At 43.0% G+C, this 22,860-nt stretch overlaps 1 protein-coding gene across 6 annotated transcripts in view; it reads right to left on the bottom strand.

The window, feature by feature from the left end:
* Positions 1-22,860, bottom strand: part of cfap74 (cilia and flagella associated protein 74) — a 248,984-nt gene that overhangs the window by 68,426 nt on the left and 157,698 nt on the right. For all 6 annotated transcript variants that reach the window (XR_010969608.1, XR_010969607.1, XR_010969606.1 and 3 more), the window contains 4 exons: positions 11,863-12,139; positions 7,971-8,120; positions 3,393-3,532; positions 1,894-2,028 (listed from right to left, as the gene is read on the bottom strand). Coding sequence is in view for 1 of the 6 variants with exons in the window: in XM_068016858.1 (XP_067872959.1) it covers positions 1,894-2,028; positions 3,393-3,532; positions 7,971-8,120; positions 11,863-12,139 (702 nt within the window). In the remaining 5 variants the exon portion in view is untranslated. The remainder of the gene's footprint in view (positions 1-1,893; positions 2,029-3,392; positions 3,533-7,970; positions 8,121-11,862; positions 12,140-22,860) is intronic.

The raw sequence follows: 22,860 nt of genomic DNA, 5'->3' as shown, positions 1-22,860 counted from the left end.
ATTGTCCAAAACTCATTCATGACTGTTTACAAACAATTTAGTTGGTCTACTTGTGGAATATAAATCATAACCCATGGATCCTCAAAAACCATATTTTAAATATCTTTCTATGATGCTATCTATTGGTTATTCCTTGATAATGTATTAGAGTATATATTGGCCATGGAAAAGCTCAACAATCAATTGAAATGATTTCGCTTTAATAAGCTAGAAGTAATATTGTACAATTGTTGATTCAATATAGTTAATAATTTCCATCTTTACTGTCGGTGGTGCATTATGGGTATATCCTGGCAGTCCTCTCAAAGGCAGAGCTCCCAAGTGTGTTGGCACTAATCAAACAGAGGTGGCTTCAGTGGATCAGACACGTCCGCAGGATGGAAGACAGTCACATACCCAAGGACCCTCTATGTGGTGAGATAGCTGGGGCCAGATGACCAGTGGGGTGCCCAAAGCTCCGCTTCAAGGATGCTTGCGAGCATGAGATGAAGGCCCTAAATGTCAACTATTGCACTTGGCAGTCACTAGCTGGTGAAAGAGAAAAATGGTAACACATCCTGTGGACTGGTGTGCGCTACCACAGTGACCAGTTGCTAAAGCAGCTTGGCAATAGGCGTCCATGTCAAAAACAAAAACTCACAGTGTCAATTGGCAGCTTCACGTGCAACACTTGTGGCAGAACCTGTCTTTCAGGGATTGGCCTTCACAGCCATCAGCAAAAGTGCACCAAGAGAAGACACCCCACTTAAATGGATTGTTTGCTGTGTGTCCATCATCTTTCAGAGATGGAAGGATGCCAAACGACAACCAATATTGTACGACTGTTGATTCAGTGTAAATACCATCACACTTCAATGGAATGAAGTGCAATAGTGTTAATGTTCACATCGGTATCTGCTTTTGGAACAGAAACTAACCTCTAGATTGAAAAAATGACAATAGTATTGTTTGCTTGAAAAATAGAAACTATGGCCGGAATTTTACCCTCGGCGGATGGGAGCTGTCCACCGACTGAAAAGTTGGTGGCGAGCTTACCTTCACCTGGCCTGGGGATCCAGACCGCATTTTGCGGTTCCCAGGCCCTTAATTGGTCTGAGGCAGGACGTCATTGAGGCAGGAAGTCCTGCCTAATGGAGCTGCTGGCCAATCAGTGGGTCAGCAGCTCTCTGTTCCAGCCGCATCGGCGGTGACCATTGCTGGGACTGCAGCCCAGCTGAAGACAGAAGGTGTCGGTGAGCCCCAGAGAACAGGTAGGTTTTTGGGACCTCACTGGGGGCAATCGGTCGGGCCCCAGTGAGGCAAGGGTGGTTGATTGGGGGGACAGGTGGCGTGTTGAGTGTGGTTGGGGCATTGGGGGCAGCCCTCAGTCTGGCACAGGGTGCCTGATCAGGGACCCCCACCCCTCAGGTGGTCAGAAAGCCACAGGCGGCTCTTCTTGAGCCTGGGCCGCCCGCCAGCCAAGGGTAAAATTCCCGTGGTGGTGGGCAGAGGCCCTTAAATGGCCACGTAAGGGCCTTGATTGGCCTGGGGTGGGTGGGCTGCTTTTCACCACCGTCACCCTGCGTAACGTGGTAGCAGAGGCAGGAGCAGGTTGGGAAGGCCCCCCCCCACCCAGCCACTATCGCGCTGTTTGGGGGGTGTGTAAAATTCTGGCCTATGGAATGATTTTAAAGGTGTCCTTTCATCTTAAGGTCATGATGCTATTAAAACCCTTCAATTAAGGTACTACTGTGTTATCACTCCCAGGTGTACATTATCTCTGTGCTTTTGTCAAAAATTAAGGTCACAGAAGACATACCCACATGTTTCAAAATAAAAGAATACAGTTGAGTGTTGAATGGGTTAGCCAAGACAAGTTTCATTGTAAGTACAATGCTATTAATGCTATTTTACCTGTAAAAGAGGCAACCTGACTCTTTATGGTCTGTTGTTTCTCCATGTGCAACAAAACAGGGAATGACAAACGAATGAAACACTTCCTTGAAATTCCTCAGCAATGAAGCAAAAGCTGCATTGTATTCAACAGAACTGAAAAAATAGAACAGCGTTATTTGAAAAGAATAACGAATAAAGAATAACTTCTGAATCTTGGGGGATAAATTAGGTGCCGTCAAAGGCTACAGATTTTATAAGTGGGCATCTGGATAACCACATAACATACGTGGCATTACATTTTGATTATATACTTCAAATTGGAAAAATGTCCACAAAATATATAATAGAAAAGAAAAAAAACTGCACCAGTCAAGTGAAATCATGATTACAAAATACTATTACCTTTACTAACTTATTGAAGTTTTAATAATAAATGGTGTACATGGGAGTACTGGTTCCTTTTGTATTTTAAAGGAGTGGTACATTTATTATGAAAATTGCTTATACAAATAGTCGCAAATTAAATATATTAAAACAAGTTTAGTATTATCAATACCAATCTGAACAAATAGAAATATATTTACCCAGAATACAATATAAAAGAATAGTAGTTGGATAGTTTCCTCAAATAAACTATGACCCTGATATTCCTCCCCTTTCTTGCCTTGGTGTAGGAGAGGCAGAACACATCAGAAGCATGCCCTGTGTGCCCAAAGTGCCAAGAGCTTGAATTTGGTGGTCCAGACAATTAGCATGGCACAGCACACCCCGCTGCAGGCCTGGCCCTTGGCAGTTGCTGTTTGCATTGGGAATTGGAGCCAAATCAAAGAGTGCAGGTGTAGGCTGGGCTGCAGGCCTTAGAAAGGTGCATTAGTGCTTCTCCTTTTCAGGGCCCCTGGCTTCCCTCATTTGTGAAGGATCAGAATCCCTCCCTCATGGTTGCCTTGTACCATTCAAGATAAAGCTGGCCAGGATTGCCAGAAAGCCTGTATAGCAGAATCTCATGGGAGTATGCTATGTCTATGGCCTATGAAGCTTATTCTATTACTACTGGTGCAAGTTACAATTTATGAAGAAAATATTGCACATTTTTTCCCCCAAACAGAAAACTATTGGGATAACTTCACGTTAAGCACAAAGCAGCACTCACCATCAATGCACACTGGCTTTTCAGGCATATGTTCCCTATAAGTTTCTGTCCATGTAATGAATGAACAGATTATCATGAGCGGTGCACCTTCGAATTCCTGATTCATGCTTTCATAGAATCATAGAATGGTTACAGCACAGGAGATGGCCATTTGGCTCATTGAGTCTATGCCAGCTTTGTACAAGAGAAATTTAGCTACTCCGACTCCCCTGCCCTTTCCTTGTAGCCCTGCATTTTTTTCCTAGAGATGCTTAGCCAATTCCCTCTTTTGATGACCAAAGCTCTGTGTCTGGATTGCAAAATTCATAAAATTACCCCTCATTGCCCAAAGTGACAAAGACTGTGTGGCAAATGCCATTTTACTTACTCAACAAGAATGTCTGTTGGATTGGGAGGTTCATACAGGGTGCTGCTACTTTTACTACTCTTTTCCTTAACTGGCAGTTTAGGCGGACTTGGGTTACGTCCCTTTACATCTTTTTGTTTTAGCTGTGTTTTCTTTCTATTCTGCAGAACAAACCAAAGGATTAAAAAGAACAGTTTCTCAGAACTCATTCATCTTTCATTGAGTGGAATATTTATTATTCAAACTGATGAAGATAATAGAAACCATTCAACCTCTGGACAAAATAGAAATAACTCAAAATGAAATTTTTTAAACACTTGCATTTCTTTTTCTGACAATTATCTCTCCTCCTCTCACTGCCTCCTCTTCCAAAAGCATTGAATCCTTGCTGGTGCTCCACTGGTAACAGTTGTGTTCCAGCACTTCACCCCTGCCCTTCTTTAATATATGTGAAGTCAGACAATGAATGTCAACAGGCTGGTCAACTGCAGAGAGCTTCACATATAAACTTCATTTTAAGGGACTTACCTCTCTATTCACAGAAGCACTCCCCTCTCTCTACCCAGTATCCTAAACTTTGAGGCACTCCCTCTCTTTAACCTCCACTCTTATGTCATCAACTTCCCCCAGTTCCTGATCTTCCAGATCTATTGCTTGAATTCCTGCCCATTACAGTGATTCATTCTTGGAGCAGTCGGAGGTAGGAAAGGGAAATGGAACTGAGGATTGGAGTGGGGAGCAGCATGCAGGAGCAAAAGGAAGGAGCAGCAGTGAGGGGTAGCACTAAAGGGTGGTGAGGGGGAGTGGCACTGAGGGGCAGAGAGAGGGGTAGCATTAAAGGGTGGTGAGGGGGAGTGGCACTGAGGGGCAGAGTGAGGGGTAGCATTAAAGGGTGGTGAGGGGGAGTGGCACTGAGGGGCAGAGAGAGGGGTAGCATTAAAGGGTGGTGAGGGGGAGTGGCACTGAGGGGCAGAGTGAGGGGTAGCACTGAAGGGTGGTGAGGGGGAGTGGCACTGAGGGGCAGAGTGAGGGGTAGCACTGAAGGGTGGTGACGGGGAGTGGCACTGAGGGGCAGAGTGAGGGGTAGCACTGAAGGGTGGTGAGGGGGAGTGGCACTGAGGGGCAGAGTGAGGGGTAGCACTGAAGGGTGGTGAGGGGGAGTGGCACTGAGGGGCAGAATGAGGGGTAGCATTGAAGGGTGGTGAGGGGGAGTGGCACTGAGGGGCAGAGTGAGGGGTAGCACTGAAGGATGGTGAGGGGGTGTGGCACTGAGGGGCAGAGTGAGGGGTAGCACTGAAGGGTGGTGAGGGGGAGTAGCACTGAGGGGCAGAATGAGGGGTAGCATTGAAGGGTGGTGAGGGGGAGTGGCACTGAGGGGCAGAGTGAGGGGTAGCACTGAAGGATGGTGACGGGGTGTGGCACTGAGGGGCAGAGTGAGGGGTAGCACTGAAGGATGGTGAGGGGGAGTGGCACTGAGGGGCAGAATGAAGGGTAGCATTGAAGGGTGGTGAGGGGGAGTGGCACTGAGGGGCAGAATGAGGGGTAGCATTGAAGGGTGGTGAGGGGGTGTGGCACTGAGGGGCAGAGTGAGGGGTAGCACTCATTTCTGGCAGCTCCAGAAATTAAAAGTTGTGCGTGAGAGTCTGAGCAGAGCACATGCCTGGCTGTGCTCATGCTTGGAATAACTGTAAAACCCTTACAATGGCCCTGGCTTTGATCAACGAACACAAAAGATTGGAGATCAAACATGGGGTGCTCCTGGTGCCTATGAATCATCTGCTTCTTGCCTTAAATCAACTGAGAGATAAATGGAAGCCAATGTTAATTTATGTCACTGAGAAAACTGAAGGAACTTCCAAAAACTAACATGAAACGTTATTTTATAGGGATCTGCACTGAATCGGAGGTTAAATTAAATCGGACCAATTTATGCCATTTGGAACTCTAAGAATTCACATTTGGATCAATTTATATCGATTAAGATTTGAAAGGGCTTTGAATTTACCACATCAGTGCTCAAATCTGAATTCTTCTGGATGCTCCTCTCTGCTATTTCAATTGCCTTCTCACTCCTAAAGGACTAGATCATATTCTGCTCTATGATACTATCAAATACTGTTGTAGCAAAACACAATTAAAAATACCTACAGAAAATTGCATAGAATTTACAACACAGAAACAGATTATACGGTCCAACAGGCCCTTGCCAGTGTTGATTCTCCACATGAGCATCCTTCCACCCCACTTCATCTAATCCTTTTAGTATAACCTTCTATTCTTTTCTCCCTCATGTGTTTATCCAGCTTCCCCTTAGATGCATCTATGCTATTCACTACTCAACTACTCCCTGTGGCAGTGAGTTCCATATTCTCACCAATCTCTAGGTAAAGAAGTTTCTCCTGAATTCCTTATTGGATTTATTAGTGACCATCTTATATTTGTGTCCTCTAGTTTTGGTCTCCCCTCGAGTGAAAACATCTATCCTATGTCTATCCCATAAAATCCCTTCATAATTTTAAAGACCTCTATTAGGATACCACTCTGTCTTCTCTTTAAACTCAGATTAAGCCTTTAGTCTTTATTGATGATTATAATCTCTCAGTTCTGGTATCATCCTTATAAATCTTTATTGCAGCTTCTCTAGTGCCTCTATAGCCTTTATGTAAAATGAATAATCTAAAGATTAAAACCATTTTACAAACAAATCAGGTCAATTCACAAATTTTATGTTTTGGTATTACAAGAGATATAATGGGTAGTAATTCTTCCCTATTGTATGAACTACCTGCAAACTCTACAGCTGAAATAGAATAGTATCAAATGGCTCGGGACAATTAACTGCAATGACTTCTATTTCAGCTGCATCTCAAGAATAGGAGAGCTCGAGTTGTCAGCTAATGGGAGAATTGTTTGATTATTATTTGATAAGTGAAAAAGACATGGGGCCAGATCTTTATCAGGTGCGATGGATTGCATGCCAGTAAAAGAACCTGCCTGATTTTCCTTCCATTTAAATTAAGTAAGATCAGGCAGGTTTGTGTAATCCCTCCCTCCTATTCTGCTCTTTGGGTTTACTAGGAGATACTTTATATCTAGGGGGTACAGACACAATCTACAAACCTTATGCACTATAGTAAATAGATGGCAGTCATTTTGAGGCATAACAGACCAGTCACCTTTTGTTCTCATGAACTACTATGCCATCAAGACCACTTGACTGAATTACTGCTTTGCATCTTAATCTTGGGTTTGATCACCACCTGTTCTAATGTGTAAATGAATGACTGTGGGGAGAAACTGTGTTCAAAGCTGACATCCCTTTCCAGAGCTGTAAATATCCATACACGCTACTGGTATTACAATGTGTCCTCAGAATTATTGCTAAATGGCACATTACTTGCAGCTGATTTTGAGATTCTGTCTTTCCTGCCACATTTCTTCGCCACTTGTGGTCCTATCTCCTTAATCTGCATGACTCCTCTGCTTTGCAAAATTTTAATTCTGAACTCAGACGAACTACCTTTTCCACATGTGTACAATGGGGGTCAGTTAGCTCAGCTGGCTAGACGGCTAGTGTGAAATACAGAAAGACACCAACAGGGTGGGTTCAATCCCCATACTGGCTGTGGTAGTTCATGGAGGGCTGCCTCCTCGCCTTGCCCCACACTTGTGGAGTGGTGACCCTCAAGCTATACATCACCAACTGTCTCTCTCTAATGGGGAGAGATGCCTATGGTCCTTTGGGACTATGGCTAGAGCAAAAAAAAACTATAATCACAGAATAGTACAGCACAGGAGGCGGCCATTTGGCCCATCAAATGTGTTACAGATCTTTCAAAGTTCCATTCCCCTGCTCTTTCTTCATAACCCCACAATTTTTTTCTCCTTCAAGTCGGTATCCGACTCCCTTTTGATGACTACTACTGAATCCATTTCCACCACCTTATCAGGTTATTAATGATCCACTCCAGAAGATGCCCCTCTATTCCACGTCTTCCTACCTTGTCACCCATCTCCTGTAAACAGGTTAAAATCTAAACACATATTAATGGAGTTCCCCTTGTCTACTAGGTCTGTTAATCCTCAAAGAAGTCCAATAGATTCATCAAACATGATCTTCCACTCAAAGCTATACTGACCCCCTCAGTTCATTTATTTCTAACAATTTAATTATTCCCTCCTTCAAAAGGCAGTCTAATATTTACATCCTGAACAAAAGCCCAAGAGGTTCTGGTCACAGTTTGCATTTCCACCTATATTTGCATTAAAATTGGATTAAACATAATTAATTATTTCAACTTTTTTTCTGTTTGGGCTATTTTATACATTTCATAATTTGTGCCTTGTGGTACCAGTAGTTTCTTGGTCTATTGCACACATGCTTCACACACTGAACACTGCTCTCTTCTGATGCCACAAGTAATGATCCTCCAGTCCCTCCCGTTTAGCTTTTCCAAGAAGAATAAAACACTGAGTTTCAATATATAGAGCAGTTTTGTGAGGCGAACTGCCACAGCCAAAAGACAACACTTTAGAGTTCATGTTGGAAAAGAATAAGTGACATGTAATTATAAAATAGAGATGTCTAAATATTCTTACTGATAAATCCTCTGATTTTGAGGTGCTCTCAGTTTCCTGTTTCTCGAATAGCCTCTCTATTTCTGCAGCCCAGGCCAACATTCGTACAGCTTCTTCTTGCACCAGTCGGTCTGGTATTCTCGGTTTAAACATCAAGTGCACCACACACTTCTACAGTTCAGGGACAGAAAGGATAACGTTTTAAGGTAGCAAACAAACACTTGTATGATAAATAAAGCATGAAATTTTTGATGTGGAAAATCAGTCCAATGAATAGCCAGCATTTCTTTCAAACTTGAAATAAATTTTTCTTTTACTATTTAAACTTTTGAAGAGAAACTGCAGACAAGGATATTTAAAACTGGGGCTGAAATTCATTCTTTAAAGAGAAAAGGATAGAATACATTATCTCTCCATAATGAGCAACATGTTAAGAGAATCATTCTCAGGATTTTTATGTTTAAAGCTGATATTTATGACATTTGTTTATTTATTTTATTTTATTTCGAGATACAGCACTGAAACAGGCCCTTCGGCCCACCAAGTCTGTGCCGACCAACAACCACCCATTTATACTAATCCTACAGTAATCCCATATTCCCCACCACCTACCTACACCAGGGACAATTTACAATGGTCAATTTACCTATCACCTGCAAGTCTTTGGCGGTGGGAGGAAACCGGAGCACCCGGCGAAAACCCACGCGGTCACAGGGAGAACTTGCAAACTCCACACAGGCAGTACCCAGAATTGAACCCGGGTCCCTGGAGCTGTGAAGCTGCGGTGCTAACCACTGCGCTGCCCCTGTGCTGTTCAGCAGGTAAACAGGTTCCTGAAGCAGCAGTCACTGATCGTTAATCGCCTGTACAATATCTCACTCAGTGATATGGTTACAACTGGTGATTTTAATATACGGGATGACAGATGGAATGTGTTCCCCTTTGGCCAAGCAGTGCCTGCACCGAACACTGTAAAGTGTAGCCCATCTGGATGCACAGTAATGCTCCTTTCACTCTGCTCGATGACTTAAACCAACCTTTTAAAAACACCCTTTTCCTGTATTAGTGTGAACTTTTCCACTCCGCAGACCAGCTATCCTTAGACGCATCCAAAGTAAGATTGCAAATTTAGATTAATTTGTGAATTGTGGGTCTCTTCGCTCTTGAAAAGATAGCATTTCAAACCACAGCTCCACCTAGTTCTCCAGAGATATGCTGAACTTGAATCACCAGTGATGATTGCATTCAAATGCCAATGGGCTGGATTTTATTGACCACCACCCGCCCCCGCCCGACGTCGGGTTTCATGGCGGGGGAGGGGACGGGAAATGCCTCCGGGAGAGGGAGCTATGCACCCCAATGCAGTGTGGGCCTGGCCCGATATTACTGGCGGTGGCAAGGCCTCAAGGAGGCCCCCCACCCACCTCGCCGCTCGGTCACAGGACCCCAATTTGAATATTTAAATAAATTAAAATGATTGCGGTGGCTCTGTGATGGGGAGATTATAAAATCCAGCCCAATATCTACAGATCTATGAACATGGACCACAATAACAGCAACATGTACTTAAATAGCACCTAGCATATAGATAACATCTCAACCTCCTTCTTAGAGGTGTACATAAAGCCCACACTGAACCAAAGAGGGACAGATTGGAGGGTTGACCAAAACTTTAGTCAAAGTGGTAGGTTTTAAAAAGGTTCTTAAAGGAGGAGAGGGAGGTGGAGAGGCATAGGAAGGTGGAGAGTAGTAGAAAGTTCCAGAATGTGGGCTTAGATAGCAGAAGGCAAGACTGCTAATGGTGGAGTGAAGAGAGTGAAGAATACAGAAGAGACTAGAGCCCGAGGAACACTGAGTTTGGGGAAGGAGGGGGTGGAGGGATATAGGGCCAGAAAAGGTTACAGACATAGGGAGAGCAAGGTCACAAAGTGATTTGGGTACAAGGGCAAGAATTTTAAATATTGTGTTATAATATTATTATATTATAAGCTTTGGGGTTTAAGAGTCAATGTAGGTCAGAAAACAGAGGGGATGGGTGAGCAGATGCGGCATAGGATATCGGCAGCAAAGTTGTGGATCAGTTGAAGTCTTTGGGAGGGTGGAAAATGGGAGGTTGCCAGGAGATTATTGGAATAGTGAGCATGCAGGTGACAAAGACATAGATGAGCAGTAGATAAGCTAAGGCAGGACCGATGGAGAAGATACAGAGTCAAAGGCAAAAATCAGGATTGAATAGGATTCTGAGATTGTGAACTATTTGGTTCAGACGGAGATAATGGCTGGGACAGGGATGAAATCTGTGATGAGTGAGATAAATCTTCATACGAACATAAGAATTAGGAGCAGGAGTAGGCCGCTCCGCCATTCAATAAGTTCATGGCTGAACTGATTACTCCACATTTTCACCTACCCCTGATAATCTTTCACCCCCTTGCTTATCAAGAATCTATCTACCTCTGCCTTAAAAATATTCAAAGACTCTGTTTCCACTGCCTTTTGAGGAAGAGAATTCCAAAGACTCACAACCCTCAGAGAGAAAAAAATTCTCCTCATCTCTGTCTTAAATGGACGACCCCTTATTTTTAAATTGTGACCCCTAGTTCAAGATTCTCCCACAAGGGGTAACATCCTTTCCACATCCACCCTGTCAAGACCCCTCAGGATCTTATATGTTTCAATCAAGTCGCCTCTTACTCTTCTAAATTCCAGCAGATACAAGCCTAGCCTGTCCAATCTTTCCTCATGAGACAGAATGCCCATTCCAGGTTTTAGTCTAGTAAACCTTCTCTGTACTGCCTCCAACACATTTACATCCTTCCTTAAATAAAAACAGTACTGTACACAGTACTCCATTGGTCTCACCATTGCCCTGTACAGCTGAAGCATAACCTCCCTACTTTTGTGTTCAACTCCCCTCGCAATAAACAATAACATTCTATTAGCTTTCCTAATTACGTGCTGTACCTGCATACTAACCTTTTGCGATTCATGCACTAGGACACCCAGATCCCTCTGCATCTCAGAGCTCTGCAATCTCTCACCATTTAGATAATATGTTTTTTTTATTCTTCCTGCTGAAGTGGACAATTTCACACTTTCCCACATTATACTCCACTTGCCAGGTCTTTGTCCACTCACTTAAACTATCTATATCCCTTTGTAGCCTCCTTATGTACTCTTCACAAGTTACTTTCCTACCTATCTTTGTGTCATCAGAAAATTTAGCAACCATGCTTTCGGTCCCTTCTTCTAAGTCATTTATATAAATTGTAAAAAGTTGAGGCTCCAGCACAGATCCCTTTGGCACATCACTCGTTTCCTCTTGCCAACCAGAAAATGACCCATTTATGCCTACTATCTGTTTCCTGTTAGCTAGCCAATCTTCTATTCATGCCAATATGTTACCCCCTACACCATGAGCTTTTATTTTCTGCAATAACTTTTGATGTGGCACCTTATCAAATGCCTTCTGGAAATCTAGGTACAATACATCCACCGGTTCCCCTTTATCCACAGCACATATAACTTCCTCAAAGAACTCCAATAAATTGGTTAAACATGATTGGTTAAACAGGGCTAGAGTTAGAAAGGGACAGGGGGTAGCTTTGGCTTGATGGGGATTCAGAAAATGCAAGCAAAACAAAGGCAGCTGAACGATAGTTTCTCGAGGAAGACAGGAAATCATTACGTTCCTTCCATTTGCTGTTGGAGGTGAGGGGAAAGAGGATTAAGGAGGTGGCTTGTATTACAGAAAATGAGTTGGGTATTATCTTTACTCTCCAAATGAACATGTCTTATAGGAAAAGTAGATTACAAGCTTCCTATCATGGTACTATTTCCATTTCTTTTTCACATCTTAGCATGAGATCAATTTCTTTTCAGATATGTGAAAACATGGTGGACAAACTCTGACCTCTCCTGGCATTACAGTTCCAACAGCAGGTGCAATAGTTAAATATGAATATTCTGGAATGACAAATTCAAATGATGTTGGCCCCACAGGAGCAATTTCTCCTTTTCCGATCCTTGGCACAGGGTGAGTAAATTCATTTCGGCTGGTGTGTGAATTTACCACATACAGAGTCACTGTAGATGTATCGTTCAAAGCTGTAGCAGCAAAGTGAATCACCGAGTGGGATAACTTCAGCGGAGGGAAGACACCAATAGCTTTACAGGAAATTTTGAATTCCCTAAATAATAAAACAAAATGTGTTGATAAAATATTGCTGACTGATTTTGAAATTACATCACGACATCAATGATCCCTTAAACAGCGAGTATGATGATAGTTATTTCTGAGGTGGTACCTACTGCCTTTGATTAGCAATGCTGAAAGTCTAATACTGTACATTGAGATTTTCCACACTTGTAAAAGTATCAGGACAGTCAATGGCACTGCTTGATTTTCTGTACATACTGCAGGCATTTTGAATTTCCTTACATAACATTGATGTGGAAAAGTGAATTCTTTTAATACAATCAAGATAGTTTTAATTGCCTCTGCTACATATAATATTGTAAATATGTTACATGGTAAAGGCCTGTGTGAAAGGCTAATTTTCAGCAATATGAGCTAAACCAGAAAGGCCAACCTAATCATAAATTAGATCAGAAGCTAATGCAAGACAATTCAATTCATGCAGTTTCTGAGACTGTACTGAGTACTGTTGGTTCAAGTAACATTTCATTCTTGGAAAATCACTCTACTTTGCCAATATTCATTTTTATTCCTGATTGTTAAACTCGGTGGATTTTTCAGCTGAACTTCCTGAAGCATCTTCATTTCACAAGGACAAGAGCAGCTACAAATCATGTCACTTGCTCATTTTAATAACCATAAGAAACCTATTCTTGAGCTCAATTTGAATGAGTCTCCAAAGGCAAAGATGGTTCCAGACACTGCTTCAGAATGAAAACTCATAAGATATCTGTGGTCAGACAGTTAAGTAACATGACTGGGATAACTCGACAAAGTTAAGCAGGATTTTTCAAAAGAAAAGTAAACTCACTGGTTCAACCTTAAATCAGTTGCTCCACTTAACATTCACTAAACCCATCTATCTCAGCGAAGACAGTTTCTGGCCTGCACTGTATAGTGTTCCCCTATTAACAGTCACAGTGGCTAACTATCAATCTGTAAACAGTAGGTACAATTGCACAGCACAAAACAAATTATACTTTATGTTCACATTACAAAAAGTGAGACTTGGAAATTAACAATAACTCAACAAGTTGTTAAACAATCATCTGCTGCCACAATCAAAATCTTACCTTTCCCAGAACTTTAACAAATAACCGATTAAGCAGTACAGGACCGTTACTCCCTGGATGACAATAAAGCATTTAACAGACTTCTGTCTGTCTAATTGCCTGCCACGACGACACAGTTTGTAATCTACTTTACAGGGGGGGAAAAGATCTACCCATTGTGTACAAATAAGCCACCATTTAAAATTTTAAGAACATTTTTTTTTAGATTGTAAAAAAACACTGGAATTTATTAAAACACATGTGCCATGAATGCAATATACCCATTTCTGCAATGAGAGGTGGGAAATACTTTAGTTATAAGCTATAAGGTTGCTCATTCCTGAATTATTTTCTATGTATCACTCAGAAACATGGGGTACCTTTAGAGTGAGACAGAAATAAAGGCAAGATATGTACACATATAGGCCAGGATTTTGGTGCCACAACGCAAGTCCCATCATTGCAGGACAGCGACTGATAAATCTAATGACATGTAAATACAGTAATATAATGTTCAGTTCAATTTGGACAGTGCTTCGGAATAAAGCAATGGTGGTGCACATCAACTTTATTATTTCTAATGTATTTGGGCACCTATTAGGGTCAGCGTTGGGAAAAAGAATCATTTCCATTGCTGGCAATGAGATCAACATTGAGCACTGTCAGATTAAGTATAGCGGTGGCTAGATGTAGAACAAAACTGCCTCAAAAATGTTTTGAATTACAAAGTTATATGTTGCAGACTACTGCCTCAACTCATTTCATTTAGATCTTTTCATCCAGTATCAGTATGCACTGAATTTGAATTGAGGTCAATTGCTATGCATTGGTTACATATCAGCTTTGAAAATATGCCGACACAGAAACCAGAGGGTTTGACCGGTTGACGTACTAATGGGTTGTGCCACATAGTGTTATAATGTGGATCCTTCTTTACAGGTCCCTACACAGTGAGTATCAAATCTCAATGGGGCCGTCTGGAGGTATGGAACCTTTCACAATGCAGAAAATTTCCTGCAGAAGGGAAAAATGCACAGAGGGTCTACCCACATTCCTTTTTCTCACCTAGTGGCCAATCACCTCAGGGTTGGGAGGGGGTTGGGAAACTGTTACCTACTCTCTCAGTCATCAAGTGATGACTGGAAAAAAAAAAACTTAGAAATGAAATAAAAACAGAAAGTGCTGGCAGCATCTGTGAAGAGAGAAACAGAGCGAATGTTTCAGGTCTATGACCCTTCATCAGAGTTCCAAATTCCAAAGTGACAAAAAAAATGTTGAAATTGAGCCAAGGTTTCCTGCGCACTTTTGATACTGACAACAATTTTAGTGTTTTGGATTTTGCACATGCTTAGAAGAGCAGGGGCCAGTTTGGCTTAAGCCAATCTTGTTTAATCATTTCTATAACACATTAGCATCATCTGGTTCGTCATGTGTAAGATACTGCGTCAAAACTGCAACCTAGTTCTTCACATCTTAGGTAGTATCTTTGATATAATAGTCATTATTTTAAACCAGTCTGAATTCATACAGAATTGCATCAGTTTTTAAGAATATACAGCTCCAGTGGAAGTAATTCCATTTACTGATTTTAAAATAAATTACTTGTTCCAAAATGTCAACAGGGTAAAAAAAAAGTATGGAACAAAAAGAAGAAAAGTGAATAACTGTGAAACTGATTTGACATGCTGGATGAAAAATGTGAGCCGCCTGATGGACAATTCTTTTTTCTACTGGACTCCTGCTGCTGTTGATTATTTGAAGTGTCTTCACTGATCTACTTTGTTTTATTTTTAATAAGGCTCAGCAGATAAATCACATCTGAAAGGCAAATAATACTTGAACTATCAATGCTGAATAACCCACAAATTGAGGCACAGTTTGCAGTCATATCATTAGGCTTGAGTAGAAACCAAAATGATTCCTGCTGGGCAAAATTATATTTTTTTCTTCAAATTCTGTTACTTAATATGTTAGTATTGAAATAAATAATCTTATTCTACAGGCATGTTAAGCAATCTTGCTGCTCTAAAGATTGATACTTAACGTGTGTGAAACACAAAAGTGATAATTTACATGTGTGAAATAACAGCTAATGATTGTTAACAGCCTCTGGGGCTCTTGAATTCTTTTAAAGATCAGCTCAAAATTTTGTGCTGAGACTGGAAACCTGTGCACATCAGATAAACATGATTCCTCACCACTGCTGGCAACTTCCAGGTGTTCTTTCGTTCATGGCAAAGACCGTCATAACTCATTCACGCCCGTGGTTCTCATGAATTATGGGCTTTTCATACTTGTGAAAGATCTTACATAATTCACTGTCACAGGTGAGATATGCTCCATTTATGAAGGTTACAGTGTTTGATGTGTGCCACAGTTGGATGTTTTTAACCCTTTGAGGAATACAGCAACAATTTGGCACCAAATCAAAGATAATGGGATTAAATTTAATTTAGCTATGTTCCCACTACACTCACATCTGTTTATTAATAAATTACATGACAAGAGGAAGAAACAGCAGAGGTTTATTTGCTCAACTATATTCAATCCTTCCACACAGTCACAATATCTGCAGCACGTACACACACAAAACAATGCCCAAAGCTGGAAGTGCTTTCAAAAGTGTAGTAATTTGTGCAGCACAGGAAACAATGAGTATGTGATTCCTCACTACTAACTGCTTGGAATAATGATGTGTAAAGAACGAATTCCTGGCTGTTTCAATGGCTCAATAGTAAAGTCTGTATCCAATCATATATAGACTGAAATGGTCCCAGGTTTGCTATCTTATGTGCCTTGATGTCAAAGTTTGTTTGGTAACACTCTTGTGAAGCATTGTGGGATGTTTTAATATGTTAAAGGTACTGTTTAAATGTAATTTTTTGTTGTAGTTGGTTAGGGAAGGGATAATTGATCTGGGTTCCCATCATGATCACTACACAGTGATGCACGAGTGTGCATATGTGAGCACAGATGAGCCTCAGGTAGAAGATCCTTCACAGTCAGAAAGTGTGCTTGCCACACACTGTCAAGGCTGAATGAATATTGCTAATTGGACCAAGGCACCCATTGCTTGTGGAATTATACTACTGAAGGAGTTAATGCCTTCAAAAAAGAAAGGGAAGAAAATTTGAAAAAAGAGAGATGGAATTTCACCATGACTATTTGCTTTTGATTTTCTGACATACTTTTCATCCAGTTTTCTCTCTTGACCCTCGTGAAGAACATTGAATCCTGTTGGATACAATTCTACAGACTTAATGGCCTTCAGGTACCTTGTTCAACTGGCTGTTCTTGGAGTGAGAGTTTGGGCAGCAACGTGATCAGGAAGTAATTAAACCTTGGGCGGATTCACAGCTGAGCTCAGTGCCCGTAGTGGCTGTTGCAGCAACAGGGGGTCAAGGCTAATTGTAGCACAGCACTCCCAACTGCGATTGGCTAGCTCGGCACAGAGTGGACATCAAACCTGTGACCAGACTGACCTGTATGGCCCAATGTCACAGCACATAGCACATCAACTCAGGCAGCTGGAGCAGTGGGTGGCAGTTCATCATTATTTGTTTTAAAAATAAAATTATTTGCTACAAATGTTCAAGTTCCTCTGCTTATTTGACAAGAAAAGGTTAACTCATTCACTCAGTAGTGTATCAATTGTTTCAATAGTGGGGTTAGTTTGCTTAACTATTAATGTGATTTGGATTGGTTAATGAAAAACAGTTGGAAGGAGCTAAATTTGCTGCATTTAATAATGCTTGGATGTGTAAAACAAATCGCCTCACAGCTCTTTGATGAGGAATTAAAGTGAAGGAGGTTGAAGATTCATCTGGTCTGTTTTAGTAATATACCTTGTAAGGGATTTACAACCACAATATGCTTGCATACTCTTGTACAAGTACACACTATAAGTTATCATTGAGGTCATACACATATGGAATCAATATATGCCAGGCAGTAGTAGGTCTAAAAATTGGTGAAATTTGGGATTAGTGCACAGAACCAGCTGTTTAATTCTCCGTCATGAAGGAGGAAAAAAACTGGCAGCCAAGTCATCAAAGGCCACTCTCACACCTATGCAAGTGACCAGCCCAAGGATGCTATTGAGACAGACAAGGGAACAGACAGACTGCCCTCACTCAACCAAGCAGCAGTGAGTGATGCAGGAAGAGCAAAAAGTGGAAGGTAAGAATAGGTAAGTGGACAATGTAAAACTTTTAAAACACACTGCTGTAAATTAGTAAGTTCTGGCCATCGATACATCCTGATATAAAAATGTAATGAGAAAGGGCAGGATTTTCCCTCCGGGATCTGGAAACAGAACTTGGGACTGTTTCCGGGTGTCAAACCCACCCCTGGGGGGAAACAGTTACTCATTGTGATTTGCATGGGGGTGCTCCCCTTAATTGACCTGGAAACAGGCTTGCCGTTCAATTAAGGATGGTGGGTGGGCTCTTGAAGCTGGAGGGCCAGAGGAAGGAAAGGGGCAGCAGACCAGAATAAAGGATATGTAAGGGAGAGTGTGCTTCAAGATGGAGACCCCCTCCAACATTTTCAAACAAATTAAAAAATGGATGTTGCAGCCAGGCCACCAATGGAGGGATGAGGGAGCCCGTCTACAGGGTGAACTGTGGCTGCTCCTGCACTCAGGCAGGCAGGGAGGGTCTCAAGGACTGCCTGGAGTGTTGGCCCCCGGCCTGCCAGTCTCAGTCGGCCTGCTTTAATTGGCCACAATAGGCTCTTAATGAGCTGTGACGGCTACCTGTTGCATGTTTGTGGGTAGCCCTGCTGCTCCCCACACGCCCCCCCACCCCATCCTGCTTCCTCAAAAACAGCCAGGAGGCAGGGTGGAACTGAGGAACTAGCATGCTGGCTGACGAGGCTATTTTTAGCTCGCCTGCCTCTGTTCCTGAACTGCCCTCTGAAATGGCCTAGGAAGCCAACCGGCTAGGGCATTTAGTGATGGGCAATAAATGCTGGCCTTGCCAGAGATGCTCACATCGCAAGGACGAATTTTAAAAGTTACTGCTTTCTGAAAGTCTTCAATTTAAAGGCATTTTAAGAACAAGAGTCACACCTTTCAGATTGATTTCTCTTTCAATGATAAACACAGTCTTGGTTGGTATTACATTGTAGAGGAGATGATTGATTACCTAATTGTCACCAACAGGCACAATGTGCTAAATCTCTACTCAAAGAAGAGAGTTGGAGAGCTCACTCCTCTATTATCTGGACAAATTCATTTTAATGAGTTTCCCAAAAGCTAGGATGTTTAAATTGTTGAAGCATGTGGCTAATTTTATCACATGGAAATCTCATATAATGGCCATTCTTGGGATGGGGAATCCTCAACACATCCCCATTTGCTTCAGACAAGATACTTAAGGCACAGACATTCATACTGCACAGCAATCTATTTAACAATTGTACCAGATTGAAACAGCTAAGAGGCCATGCTATACAAAGACAGATGGATAATTAGGGAGCACTTTTTAGAGATCTAAATAAAAACACTTTTTTCTATTTTAAATGCTGACAGGCCTGCTGTACAGTTCCAGAAGTTCCTGCTTTCATCTCAAATTTTCAGCATTTAAAAAAAATGTTCTGAGGTGTTGGCAACATTGGCAAAGTCACATTTATTACCCATCCCTTGCTGCCCTGAGAAGATGGATTGTCGGTCTTCTTGAATCATTGCGGTCCTTGCAGTGATGGTGCTTCCAATGTGGTGCTAGGTAGGGAATTTGTGCTTCTTTTATTTTTGCTCTGGAATATTAGAGTGCTATACTATAGCTGAGTGAAAGAAAGCAGACATTAGCCATATCAGAAAGATTTTTGAAACCATCAAGAGCCAAATGAACCTTTGTCTACTATTGGTCGCTGTTCTTGCTGGCAAGAATTACTGGAGATAAAAATTGAGTACATTGCCTATTATTGGTTGTCCTTTTTTTAAAGCTAAGGCAATTTAAAAACTGTGCAGTCACTAAGGTAGTATTGGTCTTAAGTACAAGCCAACTATCAGGTTGCTTTAGTGAAAAGTGAGACATAATATGCTAATATTGTTTAAATACAGTCGTTAGCATTGATGCTTCATCACAAGGATGTCCAAATAACTAATGTATAGTTATCAGTCTATGAAATCTGGCAAATTATTAGGTTGTCACCTTCTTTGGCTAAAGACAGGCTCTGGGGACACCAGCCTTATGCCTTTGAACTTTACCATAAGTGAAAACTGTATTTATTAGTACAAGAAACCTTTTGATTTCCTTTGTCTCAGCCCAGTCTTCACAGTAAAAAGAGAGTGGAGGACTGATGAAAGGTTTCTGAGGGAAGAGGAAATGCTCTCTGTGTTCTATACAGTAAATGGCAGAACCCTTAGGAGTATTGACAGGCAGAGTGATCTGGGCGTACAGGTCCACAGGTCACTGAAAGTGGCAATGCAGGTGGATAAGGTAGTCAAGAAGGCATACGGCATGCTTGACTTCATCGGTCGGGGCACAGAGTATAAAAATTGGCAAGTCATGTTGCAGCTGTACAGAACCTTAGTTAGGCCACACTTAGAATATTGCGTGCAATTCTGGTCGCCACACTACCAGAAGGACATGGAGGCTTTGGAGAGGATACAGAGGAGGTTTACCAGGATGTTGCCTGGTCTGGAGGGCATTAGCTATGAGGAGAGGTTGGAAAAACTCGGATTGTTTTCACTGGAACGAAGGAGGTGGAGGGGCGACATGATAGAGGTTTACAAAGTTATGAGCGGCATGGACAGAGTGGATAGTCAGAAGCTTTTTCCCAAAGTGGAAGAGTCAGTTACTAGGGGACATAGGTTTAAGGTGCGAGGGGCAAAGTTTAGAGGGGATGTGCGAGGCAAGTTTTTTTACACAGAGGGTGGTGAGTGCCTGGAACTTGCTGCCAGGGGAGGTGGTGGAAGCAGATACGATAGCGACGTTTAAGAGACATCTTGACAAATATATGAACAGGAAGGGAATAGAGGGATATGGGCCCCGGAAGTGCAGAATGTGTTAGTTTATGGCCTGTTCCTGTGCTGTACTGTTCTTTGTTCTGTAAAGCAGCACTAGATGTTGTGTGATTTCTTGCTACAATTTATCTGCACTTTTAATAAATCTACTATGTGATTTAAAGTCTACACTGAGCATTTATTCTGCTGCTTTCCAAAGTCTGTAAGCTCATTAGAAGGTTCAAGTCTCATTCTGTAAGCTAATTACAGTAATGAGTATTTCTGTTTGACCCCTAGGCAATGCTACATTAGCAGATATTGTGCCTGTAAAGCTGCTGGGCGGAGCACTACCTAGAAAATGGCACACTGACACGGAACACAAAAGTCCGAGTGTATCAAGCCTGTGCCCTCAGTACCTTGCTCTACGGCAGCGAGGCCTGGACAACGTATGTCAGCCAAGAGCGACGTCTCAATTCATTCCATCTTCGCTGCCTCCGGAGAAACCTTGGCATCAGGTGGCAGGACCGTATCTCCAACATAGAAGTCCTCGAGGCGGTCAACATCCCCAGCTTATACACACTACTGAGTCAGCGGCGCTTGAGATGGCTTGGCCATGTGAACAACATGGAAGATTGCAGGATCCCCAAGGAAAACAGCGAGCTCGCCACTGGTATCAGACCCACCGGCCGTCCATGTCTCCGCTTTAAAGACGTCTGCAAACGCGACATGAAGTCCTGTGACATTGATCACGTGTCGTGGGAGTCAGTTGCCAGTGATTGCCAGAGCTGGCGGGCAGCCTTAAAGGCGGGGCTAAAGTGTGGCGAGTCGAAGAGACTTAGCAGTTGGCAGGAAAAAGACAGAAGTGCAAGGGGACAGCCAACTGTGTAACAGCCCCAACAGCCAATTTTTTCTACAGCACCTGTGGAAAAGTCTGTCACTCTAGAATTGGCCTTTCTAGCCACTCCAGGCGCTGCTCCACAAACCACTGACCACCTCCAGGCGCTTACCCATTGTCTCCTGAGACAAGGAGGCCAAAGAGGAAAGCTGCTGGGCGGAGCACTACCTAGAACTGTACTCCAGGGAAATGTTGTCACTGAGACTGCCCTCAATGCAGCCGAGTCTCTGCCAGTCATGGATGAGCTGGACGAACAGCCAACAATATCGGAACTCAGTGATGCCATTGATTCTCTAGCCAGCGGAAAAGCCCCTGGAAAGGACGGCATTACCCCTGAAATAATCAAGAGTGCTAAGCCTGCTATACTCTCAGCACTCCATGAACTGCTTTGCCTGTGCTGGGACGAGGGAGCAGTACCACAGGACATGCGTGACGCCAATATCATCACCCTCTATAAGAACAAGGGTGACCGGGGTGACTGCAACAACTACCGTGGAATCCCCCTGCTCAGCATAGTGGGGAAAGTCTTCGCTCGAGTCGTTTTAAACAGACTCCAGAAGCTGGCTGAGCGTGTCTACCCTGAGGCACAGTGCAGCTTTTGAGCAGAGAGATCCACCATTGACATGCTGTTCTCCTTTCGCCAGCTACAGGAGAAATGCCGCAAACAACAGATGCCCCTCTACGTTGCTTTCATAGATCTCACCAAAGCCTTTGACCTCGACAGCAGACGTGGTCTCTTCAGAATACTAGCAAAAATCGGATGTCCACCAAAGCTACTAAGTATCATCACCTCATTCCATGACAATATGAAAGGCACAATACAGCATAGCGGCACCTCATCAGACCCCTTCCCTATTCTGAGTGGTGTGAAACAGGGCTGTGTTCTCGCACCTACACTGTTTGGGATTTTCTTCTCCCTGCTGCTCTCGCACGCGTTCAAGTCTTCAGAAGAAGGAATTTTCCTCCACACAATATCAGGGGGCAGGTTGTTCAACCTTGCCCGTCTAAGAGCGAAGACCAAAGTACGGAAAGTCCTCATCAGGGAACTCCTCTTTGCTGACGATGCTGCTTTAACATCTCACACTCAACAGTGTCTGCAGAGACTCATCGACAGGATTGCGGCTGCCTGCAATGAATTTGGCCTAACCATCAGCCTCAAGAAAACGAACATCATGGGACAGGATGTCAGAAATGCTCCATCCATCAATATCAGCGAACACGCTCTGGAAGTGGTTCAAGAGTTCATCTACCTAGGCTCAACTATCACCAGTAACCTGTCTCTCGATGCAGAAATCAACAAGCGCATGGGAAAGGTGTCCAGACTGGCCAAGAGGGTGTGGGATAATGGTGCACTGACACGGAACACAAAAGTCCGAGTGTATCAAGCCTGTGTCCTCAGTACCTTGCTTTACGGCAGCGAGGCCTGGACAACGTATGTCAGCCAAGAGCGACGTCTCAACTCATTCCAGCTTCGCTGCCTCCGGAGAATACTTGGCATCAGGTGGCAGGACCGTATCTCCAACACAGAAGTCCTCGAGACGGCCAACATCCCCAGCTTATACACACTACTGAGTCAGCGGAGCTTGAGATGGCTTGGCCATGTGAGCCGCATGGAAGATGGCAGGATCCCCAAGGACACATTGCACAGCGAGCTCGTCACTGGTATCAGACCCACCGGCCGTCCATGTCTCCGCTTTAAAGACGTCTGCAAACGTGACATGAAGTCCTGTGACATTGACCACAAGTCGTGGGAGTCAGTTGCCAGTGATCGCCAGAGCTGGCGGACAGCCATAAAGGCGGGGCTAAAGAATGGCGAG

This window comes from Heterodontus francisci, chromosome 37 (genome assembly GCF_036365525.1).
Source record: "Heterodontus francisci isolate sHetFra1 chromosome 37, sHetFra1.hap1, whole genome shotgun sequence".
Lineage (NCBI taxonomy): Eukaryota > Metazoa > Chordata > Chondrichthyes > Heterodontiformes > Heterodontidae > Heterodontus > Heterodontus francisci.
Note: the sequence above shows the minus strand (reverse complement) of the source record. Positions and strands in the feature narration are given on the sequence as shown.